The following is a 14,284-nucleotide window of genomic DNA, read 5'->3' on the forward strand; positions in this document are numbered from 1 at the left end:
AGTGGGGTCCTGAACCAGTTGTGAAAGGAAATGGTCTTTGGTCATTGCCTATATATATATATATATATATATATATATATATATATATATATATATATATATTTTTTTTTTTTACCCTACACATTTCCTTCTGAACTGTTCTAGTCCCTCTCTCCATTCCTCCCACAGTTTCTATCTGCACTATCTTCCCATCCTATAACGCAATTACTCTTCCCCCCCAGTCCCTAGTTTAAACACTCCTCCAAACCTTTTAGCCACCTGCCCCCCCCCCCCAACACAGCTGCCCCTTCCCCATTGAGGTGCAGCCCACCCCTACGATAGAGCCTGTAGCCGACAGAGAAGTCGGAATAGTTCTCCAGGAACTCAAACCCCTCCTTCCTACACCAGTTCTAAAGCCACTTAAAAGGGAGTCTGTCAACTCCATATGGCCATATACACTGCTTACATGGCTCTGTAGCAAACCTATACAGGATTGTAACGGTACCTTTGTTCTTTTCTTTAGACTTGCATCAGCAGGAAAAACGAAGTTTAATTCATATGCATATGAGCACTCGCAAGTGCCCAGGAGGGCGTTCAGTGTGTAAGTGCCCAGGTTGCTCTACCTTCTTTTCACTTTACTCCTCCCCAGCCTCTTCCTTTGCCCACCCTCCAAGTCTCTTGCCTCTCGATAGGGCAAAGGAAGAGGCTGGGGAGGAGTAAAGTAAAAAGAAGGCACCTGGGCACCTACACACTGAATGCCACCCCTGGGCATTTGCGAGTGCTCATTTGCATATGAATTAAACTTCGTTTTTCCTGCTGATGCAAGTCTAAAGAAAAGAACAAAGGTACAGTTACAATCCTGTATAGGTTTGCTACAGAGCCATGTAAGCACTGTATATGGCCATATGGAGGTGACAGACTCCCTTTAACCTCCCTAATCTCCCGCTGCCTTTCTTGTGTGGCTCGTGGTACAGGTAGTATTTCGGAAAACACTACCTTTGAGGTCCTTGCCCTAAGCTTGTTATCCAAATGCTTAAAATCATTTTTAGCATGCTCCACCTACCTCTAACTTTGTCATTGGTTCCGATATGGATCATGATTGCTGGATCTTCTCTAGCCTCTCCCAACCCGATCCGCGATGTGTCGAAGTCTAACGGCAGGAAGACAACACACCGTTCGACGATCCTGGTCTTTAGATCGCCCTAGCTGTACCCCTAATTGAGTGTCCCACTACCAGCACCTGTCTGGCCTGCCCTGCTTTCCTGTTCCCCTGCTTACTGGAGCCGACATTCCCCTGACTGGCAGAGGAAGGGTCTGGCTGCAGCAGTGCTCTTCCTGAACTGACATCTCCCTCATCTGCCAACCTTGCAAAATTGTTGGGGGATAGCCTCCCTGGCACTCTTCCCTCTACCCCACTTTCTAACCTTTATCCAGCTAGCTACTTCACTTTCCTGAGCCTCCTCGCTACCACCCTCGCCCACATCTATCCCATAGAGTGCTTGCTCAGTAAGCAGCAAACACTTTTCTAAATACACGGTGTGATTCCAAATGGGCAATTTGCTCACATTTTGAACAAAGATATGCACCCTCAAATGGCTGTTCCAGGACTGCATACATTAGACAAGTTGTTCACTGGACTGTGCTGTCAATAATGGAACACATACTAAATGGGGATTACGCAAGAAAAGAGAAAAAATACAATATGGTGCAGTGATGAGTATCGAATTTACTGTAGTCCCCCTCCTAAAATCCGTGAATCTCAAGTCATGTAATCTAAAGTCACACACTTAATACAAACACAAACTTGAACTCAAACACGCGAACGCTTACAAACTTGTGTTGTTTGTCTGCTTGTACGAGTGCAGCTCTCAAACCAAAGTAGCCTTAGAGGAAGCACTGAGGACTGATGAACCAAAATCCAGGCAGGTGTGATCGCCACGGGGCTCCTTATATTCCCTCTCCTTTATGGCTACTTCAGTGTCCACAAGACCTACAGACGCATGCCTTGTTAGACACATTACGTGATGTCAAGCCATGTGACCCCTGAAAGTATCATCACTCTTGCAGGAATCTCGGTCCTAGAGATTCCCGCTGCCGCCATCCTCCTACCCTAAACAAACTTCTGCCAAAGTTGTAGCGACACCTGAGGCCCCCGCAACAGCAGGACTTCTGACTAAGCAATCAGAAGGATCACAAATTGTCCCGGAACCCGAAGCTCTGCAGCAGCCCTCCTGAATATCGCCAGGGAGAACAAACCTAAAGGCTGTGTAATAAAATATGCAGGTCTTTCACTTGCAGTCAGCATCTCCACTTCATCCCAAGGGACAGGAAACTGGAGCAAATATATGGGAGGCAGGTTAACCTCCTGTTATTGCTGTTGGGGAGGCGTACGAAAAATAATTGTTAAAGTATATAAAATTTGAAAGATAGGACCATGAAAACTGGTAAAAATATGAATAATTTTACCCTCTTAATTGCAGCTTTAGGGAATGCAGAGCGTCGATACATTTCATAGCGATTAAGCTGTTCTTCTGAGAAGGAGGACACTAAAATTCTACAGAAGGGAAAAGCGCAATAAATAACAGTATCATTGTGGAAGGTCTAAATGACTCCACTCAAATCTCAAAATGCCACTTACTGCATTTTCTGAATTTCATCCTCATCCACTTTCTGCTTTTTCTCTCTTTTCTCCTTTACGTCCAACTTGACTTTCCTAGCATTAAGAGGATCTGATGCTTCTCCTGTCAGCACTACTGCAGAACTTTCCTGGGTTGTCTACCAAATAAGTTGTGAAACAGGGCAACAGAGAAAAGTGAGGTACCATGATACAGATTTAATTACATTACAGCCCCTTTTCCCACATACAAACAGTATATTCATCCTCCACATATTCCAGAACTAGGTCCCGTTTAAAGTAAGGCTAGTTTCAGATCAGCTCTAACGATCTGCCAGGCTGTTCCGGCAGGATCTCTTGGATTCCTGCCAGATCTCTTTGCATTTCGGCATTGCTGGAGGCTTGCAGTTAATGGGGCCAAACAGAGGCTTACAAGCTTCCAGCAATGCCGGTATGCAGGGAGATCCAGCAGGCTGTTCCTTGACAGAACTCTAGTACTAGTCTGAAACACTAGCCTAAGCTCCCTAGTGTGTTACCCAACGAAAGGATAAACTCACCTAATTGCACTCAAAGTCCTGCTCCCTGGTTCTGTGAACGTAATAGTCCCGGTATGGAGAGGGGGGGGGGGGGGGGGGGGGGGGGTCACGTGTGCCGCTGCAGCCAATGACTAGCCTCAGCAGTGACCCCAAGTGGAGAGTCACTGCCGGGTGCCACGCCACTTTGGACACATCACTGTTGAGGCTGCAGCTGTGCACGCGACCCTACGAGTACCCCAGTCAAAAGTAGACAAGCAAGATACCACAAACTAGGGGGGGGCTTACTTTAAAAGGGGAAAAGGGGCACAAACCCTTTATACCTCATTAAGGACCAAGAGTATTTCTGCAACAAGCATGGTAGGACAGTTTATTTTTTTGTTTTTTTTTTTGCATCTGCACATTCATTCAATCATAACTTTTTTTCCATCAATGTAGCCAAGTTGTAGTGTTCATTGTTACCATAAAAAAACTTTCTAATCACTGCACAAGGGCATCCTTTGGAACACCTGACACCTCTGTTTATGGACCTTTACCCTCTCCGGAGCGATAGCCTTTCTATTTCACTTATAATTCAGACACAGGATGTTCTGCCCAGCAGGGTTAGGGAAAAGGATTATATTTCTTTCTGCCAGGGTTTTGGTATTTCTGTAGTCATTAGTGTGGTTATAGCACTATCTAGCGGTAAATTGTATTGCACTTTGTTTTTCTTATTACAAAGACTGCTGCATTGTGGTAGTGCAAAGCATTGTGGGAGTGCAAAGCATCCTCGGAAAGATAAATCTCCAGGACACATTACTGGGCTGTCCTGCATATCTTTCTTGAAATCAACCATCCTGGTAAAAGCATATCTGGTGAGAGATCTATCTTTGTTTCAAGGACATTATGTTATGCAGATCTGTTCAACTAGTTATCATTGTTACTCAGGGAAGTTGTTATAGCAGTTAGTCGGATATGTAGTCCTATGTTAGGCAGCCAATTTACCATGTGCTACACTGTTCTGCAAATGTTACAGTACATGCTATGCTATATACTTATTTGTATTCTTAGTTTTACCAATCAATCAAATACTCCTGTTTTACCAATAAACAAGTTAGCATGGAGCATCTCATGCTCCGATGCACTCCCTTGCCTTGCGCTAAATCGCGCAGGCCAAGGTCTCTTGTTTTCAATAACACACTACCGGGCGGAAACTTCCACCTGACAGTGTGTTCGGTGACGTCACAGGCTCTTATGGGCATGCTTTAGCGCTGCCCATCAGTGTCAGTGACCTCACTGGGGTTCCAGGCAGCCCATGGAGAGACCGGTACGATTTAGGGCAGGGCAAAGGAGAGCATCGGAGCATGAACTGCTCCGATGTTCAGGTCAGGTGGGCTGCCTGGGTGAAAAATGGAGGTATGTCCGGGTTCAGCTCTGAACCCGGACAACCCCTTTAAGGATATCTTAGCCTCCACTGTGTCGGCTTCGCTACAGTACTTGCAAGATAAACTTTCTCAGCTTGAAACATGACTTCAGGAGCTAGAGCAGCTCCTGGAGGATGATGCAACCCATGCAAATGTCTGTATTGGAGACCTCCTTAAGGAGAGTACTGTTTTGAAAGATAGTCTCCTGGAGAATCGATTCAGGTGATATAACTTCAGGCTTCTGGGCCTACCTGAACAAATCAAGCCTCAGTGCTTGAAAAGAAGCTTTGAACAAGAATTACTAGAGGCAATGGGCATGGCGAGTGAGTGCAAGATGGAAAGAGCGCATCACTTGGGCATCGTTATCTTTTCAGGACACCTCTAAATCAGAGGTCAACCTGAAGTCATCAGAGACATCGGCTGAGAATTCCCATCACCGAAGTTGTTCGAGGAGTGGACCAGGGACTCATTCTTATCCAAATAGCCCATTTTGGTCCGAAGTAGTCCAGGGCCAACGTGACCAAAGTGAATGGGATTCTGTGCCGAGGGATTGTGGCCAGCCATGCATGGGGAAATAGTCTTCCTCTGATTGTGTGGTGTATATTGAGCAAGTATTTTCTCTCATGAGGCCTTAATTTTGAATTCCACGGTTTGGTCTTATCTAGGGTAGAGATACTATTATTTCCGTTCTAGGGCCATATAATGCTGAATATAATACATAACTTTTTTAGTGTCCTACAAACTACAGCGATGGAGGGCCGAGTATGCAAGTGATAATGAATGGCTCATCGACTCTCCTGGGTTATACTGGAATGAGGCTAAAGTGCATCCATATACTACAGTTGAAACCATAAGTTTACATAAACTATATAAAAAGACACACATGCATGTTTTTCTAAATATCTGACATGAAATCAGAATAAACCTTTCCTGTTTTTTGTCAATTAGGATTACCATTATTAATATGCCAAATGCCAGAATAATGAGAAAGAGAAAATGTTTTAAGGCATTTTTATTACTTTCTGCAAAAGTCAAAAGTTTACATACATTTCATTAATATTTGGTACTATTGCTTTTAAACTGTATGACTTGGGTCAAACTTTTGGATATCCTTCCACAAGCTTCTCACAATAGTTGGTCGGAATTTGGGCCCACTCCTCCTGACAAAACTGTTGTAACTAAGCCATGTTTGTTGGTAGTCTTGCTCGCACCTGCCTCTTCAGCTGTGCCCATAAATTTTCAATAGAATTGAGATCACGGCTTTATGATGGCCACTCCAAAAAATTTACTTTGTTATCCTTAAGCCACTTTGTAACCAGTTTGGCAATTAGGAAGACCCATTTACGCCCAAGCTTTAAATTTCTGGCTGATGTCTTGAGATGTTGCTTCAGTATTTCCACACAATCTTCTTTCCTCATAATGCCATCTATTTTGTGAAGTGCACCAGTCCCTTCTGCAGCAAAACAACCCCACAACATGATGCTGCCACCCCCTTCTTTCACAGCTGGGATGTCTAAAGAAATCAGGAAGAGAATTGTGGACTTGCACAAGGCTGGCTCAACCTTGGTTGCAATTTCAAGATACATGAAGGTGCCTTGTTCATCTGTACAATCAATTATACGCATGTACAAACAAGATGGGAATGTCCGGCCATCATACCGGTCAGGAAGGAGACTGGTTCTGTATCCCAGAGATGAACATGCTTTGGTCCGACATGTGTATATCAACCGAAGAACAAAAGCAAAATACCTTTAGAAGATGATGGTAGAAGCTGGTAAGATTGTGTCAATATTCACAGTGAAACCAGTACTGTATCAACATGGGCTGAAAGGCCACTCTGCCAGGAAGACCCATTACTCCAAAAGAAACATAAAATAGCCAGAATAATGCAAATGCACACCGGAAAAGGCCTACATTTTTGGAGACATGTCCTGTGGTCTGACAAAACTAAAATTGAACTATATTTACCAGCTTCTGCCATCATCTTCTCAAGGTCTTTTGCTTTTGTTCTTCAGTTGATATACACATGTTGGACCAAAGCATGTTCATCTCTGGGATACAGAACCAGTCTCCTTCCTGAGCGGTATGATGGCCGGACATTCCCATCTTGTTTGTACATGCGTATAATTGTTTGTACAGATGAACAAGGCAACTTCATGTATCTTGAAATTGCAACCAAGGTTGATTTCTTTAGACTTTCCCATGATGCTACACAAAGAAGCCGTGTTTCAGGTGTGCATTTAAATACATCAACAGGTGTCTCTTTAATTAACTCAGATGTTGCTAACAAACCTAACAGAGAAGCTTCCAAACACATGACATCATCATATGGGCAGTCCAGAAATGTTTAAAGGCATAGTAATCTTAGTGCATGCAAACTTTTGACATTGCAGAAAAAAAACAAAATGCCTTAAAACATTCTCTTTCATTGTTCTGGCATTTGGCAAATAATAATAATAATAATGGTAATCCTAATTGACCAAAAACAGGAAAGGTTTATTCATGTCAGATATTAAGAAAAACATGCATATAAAGCTATGTGGACAGAAGCACGGCAGAACTTTGAAAAGTGGGTGGCAGAGAGAAAAAGTCTTCACCACACTGCTTTTGAGGCAACTTTGCACAAATTTGGGAATACATTAGGTCAACTACTGTCAAAATTAGCAAGAGGGAAAATGCAGCCCTGCCTTATACCACAATTGTGGCATCCAGGTGGTGATATGACCTCAGGGATCTGTTCTGGGACCCATATTGTTTAATATCTTTAATCAGCATAATTGCAGAAGGCCTCGATGGTAAAGTGTGTCTTTTTGCACATTGCCTATATAAATCTTAATTACCCTCCGCCGCTCTCTAAGATAAAAGGATACTTGTATAGGTGGTCACTGACACAATTAAAGGGGTTGTCCAAGTTATATTTATTGATGACCTATCCCCAGTAGAGAAACCCTAAGCTCCCGGAAATACTCTTTATACCCGATTTTGAATTCTGGCATCAAAAGGGGCATAAAATATCACACCCAATTGTATGAGGAACAGATTTTTAAGACCTTCTCTGCACTGCAAAGTAAATATAACATACAATGCTCATCCCTTTTTTAGTTTTTTTCAATTAAGGCATGCATGTGCAACACAATTCGGGGCTGGTCCTCTGCAGTTTGAGTATGGTGAAGTGGAAAAGATTGCCAGACGCACTGAACCTACTAGAATGGTTTCCTCTTTCTATGAGATGTTATTATGCTACCAACCTTTACCCATAGCCAAGGCTTTTAGTAAATGGGAATGTGATTTTTAGATTTGCAACACTAAAAAGAACTGGCTTGGCGATTTGCACACATCAACTGATTCAGGCTAAGTGGATACAAAGAGTGTATTTAACCCCTGTTTGTCTGGCACATGTGGTGGGGGGCAGAGGGACGTTGATCTACATGATTTGGGAGTGTCTAGTTATTGCAGAATTTTGGACGTTAGTCCATGTCTATCTAAATTCTAGACTGGGTCTCCCGGCAGTTATATCTCCAGAAGTTAGCCTACTGGGCCTCCTTAATAAAATTACTCCTACGAAGCTCAATAGAATCCTCTATAGGCGTTTACTGTTTTATGCCAGGAAATCCATTCTTCTAAACTGGAAGCCCCCAAAAAGTCCTTCCTTATCCCACTGGGTTCAGCTTATCAATGCAGCATTACCTAGATACAAACTAACCTTTGCTGCCAGGGGTACACCGGATCACTTTGACATGATTTAGGGCCTCTGGTTGAATGCCAAATTAAAGTTGGGGGTAATCTATAGTACTGACCCAGATGCCTGTGAGTGTGTGTGCTGTGTGAATGTTAGACAATCGCAGACCACTGGTCTTCATAATCAGAATCATTAGGGTTATGGGTAGAGTTTAGCGGACACCTGGATGTTCGGGTTCGACGGGTTCGGCCGAACTTCAGATAAAAGTAGAGTTTGGGACCCGAACCCCATTGAAGTCAATGGGGACCCAAACTTTTGAGCACTAAAATGGCTGTAAAAATATCGTGGAAAGGGCTAGAGGGCTGTAAATGGCATCAACGTGTGGTTAAGAGCATGGCAAGTGCTCTGCAAACCAATATGGATAGGGAAATGACTTCAAATAATATAAAATACGTAAAAATAAAAAAATAATCTTGATCTAGGAGGACTAGGTCTATATGGAGTAGGAGGTTGAGAAGGTAGTGGCTGTGGCTGTGTAAGTGGAAGAGGAGGCAGCCTCCTCTTCCATCAACTTTTGATGTTCTTTTATGCGCTTACCATGGTGATCACAGGTGGCGGGGAATCAGGGTTCCAGGCCGGAGAGGGAGCGTGAGAAAAAGAGACCACATCCAAGGGAGGATTATTTTTTTGTAATTTAAAATTATAGAGCAGAAATATGGGACAAAGTAAAACAACTTTTTAAAGTTTAAGCATTGAATGAAAGGATGTGTCGCGCATCAAATTAATGAAGAATTTCTTAAATTGTATTCCCTGGCAACTATGCAGAGCAGGGGTTTCTATCCGGCAAAATTTGAAAAATGTCACCTGACAATGTAATTGACGATATTTTTACATTTATGTTCCTATCAACTATGTAGAGGTGCCCCAGTGACATCCACCATCCATTTAGATATCCTCTCTATGAACATTCAATGTTCTTTTCTGAGCCTACCATGTTGATCACGGTTATCGGCGAATCAGGGTTCCACGCCAGAAAGGGAGAGTGAGAAAAAAAAAAAAAAAAAAGAGACCAAATTTAAGGGAGATCACATTTATTTAAAAAAATTGGGATAGAGCGGAAATATGGGAAAAAGTTCTTGTGGTGCAAATGTGGGCCAAAAAAAAGAGTAAAGCCAAAATGTGGGACACATTATTGAAGCGCAAATGTAGGCCAAATGAGTAAAGCGGAAATGTGGGACAAATTATTGAAGCGCAAATGTGGGACAACTTGTTAAAGTTTAAGCATTGAATGAAAAGAGGTGGTGCGCATCAATTAAAGAAAAATTTCTGAAATTTTATTCCCCGTCACCTATGCAGAGCAGGGGTTTAGTCACATCTAAAATTGTAAAATGTCAACCCAAGAACGTAACAGAAAAATTACAGAAATGTATTAACCTGTCCACTTGGTAGAGCAGGGGTCTATGACAGAAAAAAAATTGTTTATCGACACCCAAAAATGTACAAGAAAAATTATTGAAATTTATTAAGCTGTCAACTAGGTAGAGGAGGGGTATATTACACCCAAAAACCAAAGACAAATTTTATATATTTTTTTTAAATGTCTACTAGGGCTGAAACGATTATTCGAATAACTCGATTAAATCGAGTCAAAAAATTCATCGATGCAGTTTCCCTGGAGTGAAATTAAGCGTCTCACTCACCGCTTCCGTGTCCTCCGGAGCCAGAGAGGAAGGACTGAGCGGCCGGCACAGCTGAGGGAGGAGGAGGGAGAGGGAGTCTCTCCCTCCCCACTGTGCGCGGCTGCCGCTGAAGACCAAGTAGGAGGAGGAGGGGAAGAGAGGAGGGGAGGGGAGGGACTGTGGCCACTGCACCACCAATGAATGTGCCGGCCATATCCCACAGGGTCCCCCTCCTCCCCCCCATCATTGGTGGCAGTGTCTGTTCCTGGCTGCCATGGTATGTTAGTAGTGAGCAGAGAGCAGCGCATTATACTCACGTGCGCTGTGGCCGCCGGTCGCTCCTTCTTCTGTCTGTGCGGCGGATTGCTAATGCTTACAGCATTAGCAATGCGCCGCACAGACCTATGAGAAGGAGCGACCGGCGGCCACAGCGCACGTGAGTATAATGCGCTGCTCTCTGCTCACTACTAACATACCATGGCAGCCAGGACTTAAGCAGCGTCCTGGCTCCCATGGTAACCGATTGGAGCCCCAGCATTACACTGCTGGGGCTCCGATCGGAACTGACACTGCCACCAATGATGGGGGGGGGGACCCTGTGGCCACTGCCACCAATGATTAATACTGGGGAGGGAGGGGGGGGGGGGGGTTGCGTTACCAGAGGGGGCATATCAGAGGCTGGGGGAGGCAGATCAGAGGCTGGGGGAAGGGAGGGGAGGCAGATCAGAGGCTGGGGGGAGGCAGATCAGAAGCTGGGGGGAGGGGGGGATGCAGATCAGAGGCTGGGGGGAGGGGGGGAGGCAGATCAGAAGCTGGGGGGAGGGGGGGAGGGAGATCAGAGGCTGGGGGCAGATCAGAGGCTGGGGGGGGGGGGGAGGCCAGATCAGAGGCTGGGGGGGGGGGGGCCCAGATCAGAGGCGGGGGCAAGCAGATCAGAGGCTGGGGGGAGGCAGATGGAGAGAGAGTGGTTAATGGAGGCTGCAAGCACCACCTTGGCATGTATAAAGTTATTGGTTTAGAGAGGGGTTAATGAAGGCACCTCCAAGGTGCTTTCATTAACCTCTTCAGACCAATAACTTTATACATGCCTAATGCCAAGGTGCTTCCATTAACCCCTCCAAACCCAATGGGCATGTATAAAGTTATTGGTTTGGAGGGGTTAATGGAAGCACCTTGGCATTAGGCATGTATAAAGTTATTAACCCCTTCAAACCAATAACTTTATACATACCTAATTACGTACGTTATTTTAAGTAGCTTTTTCTTATTAGATTACTCGATGAATCGAGAAATATAATCAATAGAATACTCGATTACAAAAATATTCGTTTACTGCAGCCCTAATGTCTACTCTGTATAGCAGTGGTACATCACACCCAAAAATTTGTGAATTTCACCAGAAAATGTAACTGACAAAAGTGGTCAAATTACCTAAAATAAAATGAGTACAAATACAAAATTTTTATAAGGTGGAGTTCCATATGGAGTAGGAGTTTGAGGAGGTGGTGGGCATCACTGTGTAGGTGGAAGAGGCGGTGGACGAGGATGAGGTAGCCAACACTGGGTTTTTGGTTTTCATTTTATTTATTTTTTAAGTTAGGGTACACTCCAAAAGAGTGTGAAATATCCAAAATACAAGAATGAGCATTTGCGCTGCAGTATAACAAAGACTGGTTAAGGCTGCACAAGGTACGGACAAGTCCTGTGGGATCCATGCCTGGTTTATTTGAATGAATGTGAGCTTGTCCACATTTGGCTGTGCACAGACTGCTGCACTTGTCTGTGATGACGCCCCCTGCAGTGCTAAACACACGTTCAGATAATACATTGGCTGTAGGGCAGGCCAGCACCTCCAAGGCGTAAAGAGCAAGCAAAGGCCATGTGTCCAATTTGGAGACCCAGAAGTTACAGGGGCTTATCCCTGTCATTCAGTACGTGTAGGCGTGTGCACACATACGGCTCCACCATGTTGGTGAAATGCTGCCTCCTGCCAAGACTTTCCATATCAGCTAGTGGTGCTGGTTGTTGTGGCGTGCCGACAAAGCTTTTTCACATTTCGGCCAAGCTAACCCTGTCTTCCGAGGTGCTGGCGGGGCCCCAGCTGCATTGGAGATCTCGTCCGCTGCTTTCGCCTTGTGCTTCCACTGTGCCCCCGCTGTCAAATGTCACCAGAGGTGCGTCTACCAGCGTGCACTGGTACTCGTGCATCTTACGATTACGCTCCAGTGAGGGAATTAAGGACGGTACGTTGTCCTTGTAACAGGGATCCAACAGCGTGGCCACCCAGTAATCAGCACAAGTTAGAATGTGGGCAACTCAGCGGTCGTTGCGGAGACACTGCAGCATGTAATCGTTCATGTGTGTCAGGCTGCCCAGATGCAACAAAAAGCTGTCCTCTGTGGGAGATGTATCCTCGGTGTCCTCTGTATCCCCCCAGCCACGCATCAGTGATGGCCATAAGCTGGTCTGGGTGCCACCCTGCTGTGAACATAGTTCCTCTTCCTCCATCTTCTCCTCATCCTCCAGAACTGTGTCCTGGCTGGACAATTATGTACCTGGCGTTTGTGGGTGCAGGAACCCACCCTCTGAGCCACTTCTGAATGACTGGCCGGAAACCCTACGAAATGATCTCTCCTCCTCCTCCTGTGCCACATCCTCTTCCATCATTGCCAGCAGCGTCTTTTCAAGGAAGCATAGAAGTGGGATAGTTACGCCAAGAATGGCGTTATCGGCAATTGCCATGTTGGTGGAGTACTCGAAACAGCGCAACAAGGAACACAGGTTTCAAGAGGCCCAGTCATTGGTGGTGAAGTGGTGCTGTCCTGCCGAGTGACTCACCCGTGTGTGCTGCAGCTGAAACTCCACTATCGCCTGCTGCTTGCAGTCTGACCAGCATATGCAAGGTGGAGTTCCACCTTGTGGGCAAATCGCATATGAGAAGGTGAGCTGGAAGGCCAAAATTACGCTGCAGCGCTGACAGGCGAGCAGCAGCAGGGTGAGAACACCAAAAGCGCACACAGAGGGCCCGCACTTTATGCGGCAGCACTGACATATCGGGGTAATTTTTAAGGAATCTCTGAACCACCAAATTCGCCAGGCAAGGGATGTGCGTCAAACCGGCTAGTCCCAGAGCTGCTACGAGATTTCGCCCATTATCGCACCACCACCAGGCCGGGCTCGAGGCTCACTAGCACCAACCACTCATCGGTCTGTTCAAGGCCCGTCCACAGCTCCTGCACGTTGTGGGTTTTGTCCCCCAAACAGATACGTTTTAAAACTGCCTGCTGTCGTTTACCCCTGGCTGTGCTGAAGTTGGTGGTGAAGGTGTTAGGCTGAATGTATGAGGAGCCGGTAGAGGATGAGGAACTGGAGTAGTAGGCAACAGGAGGCAAACTGAAGTGCCCTGCAATCCTCAATGGTGGTAGGACATGCGCCAAACCGCTATCTGCCTCAGGCCCAGCCGCCACTGCATATACCCAGTGTGCTGTTATGGAGATATAACGTTCCTGACAGTGCTTACTGGTCCACGTATCTGTAGTGAGGTGCACCTTGCCACAGATTGCATTGCGCAGTGCACACCTGATTTTGTCCCCTACTTGGTTGTCCAGGAAACGGATGGTTCGCCTGGAAAAGTAGTGGCGGCAGGGCACGACATACTGTGGGACAGCCACCACCATAAGGCCTATAAAACTATCAGTCTCCACCAGACGGAATGACAGCATTTCAAAAGCCAGTAATTTAGAAATGCTGGCATTCAGGGCTAGGGATCACGGGTGGGTAGGGGGGTACTTCCTATTCCTCTCCAGTATTTGGGAGATGGAGAGCTTAACGTTTCCGTGGGACATTGTGGAGATGCTTGGTGACCCAGGTGGTGGTGTTGCTGGCAGATCCTCTGTTTGCGTGGTGGCAGGTGGCACTGTCACTCCAGAGGTGGATGATGAGGCAGAGACTGCAGCAGAAGAGGAAGCAGGAGGAGCCACAGACCTTTCTTAGTTTTTGTGGGGTCTACTCCACTGCAGCTAATGCTTAGACCTTAAATGCCTGGTCATGCAGGTTGTGCTCAGGTTGAGAACGTTTATGCCTCGCTTCAGGCTTTGATTGCACAGTGTGCAAATAACTCGTGTCTTGTCGTCAGCACATTGTCTGAAGAACTGCCACGCAACTCCTTGGAGCTGGCTTTGGTGTGCTCGGTCCCTTGCTGCGGTGGGCAGTAGCAGGCGTACTATCTAGAGGACAGCCGCTCCACTTTTGCACCCAGCTCCCTCTTGTGCTGTGCTGGTGGCTCTGAGCGACCACCACGTCTTCCTCCGAACTACATAGGTCACTCGCATGACCTTGATTCCATGTGGGGTCGAGGACCTCATCTTCCTCCACATCATCTTCCACCCAGTCAACAC

General features: G+C 45.8%; 1 protein-coding gene across 1 annotated transcript in view; it reads right to left on the bottom strand.

The window, feature by feature from the left end:
* Nucleotides 1-14,284, bottom strand: part of TAF11 (TATA-box binding protein associated factor 11) — a 120,393-nt gene that overhangs the window by 50,489 nt on the left and 55,620 nt on the right. Inside the window, exons 3-4 of the mRNA XM_044285683.1 lie at nucleotides 2,618-2,754; nucleotides 2,446-2,533 (exon numbers count right to left, since the gene is read on the bottom strand). Of these exons, the coding sequence (XP_044141618.1) occupies nucleotides 2,446-2,533; nucleotides 2,618-2,754 (225 nt within the window). The remainder of the gene's footprint in view (nucleotides 1-2,445; nucleotides 2,534-2,617; nucleotides 2,755-14,284) is intronic.

Source organism: Bufo gargarizans, chromosome 3, assembly GCF_014858855.1.
Source record: "Bufo gargarizans isolate SCDJY-AF-19 chromosome 3, ASM1485885v1, whole genome shotgun sequence".
In the NCBI taxonomy this organism is placed as follows: Eukaryota; Metazoa; Chordata; class Amphibia; order Anura; family Bufonidae; genus Bufo; species Bufo gargarizans.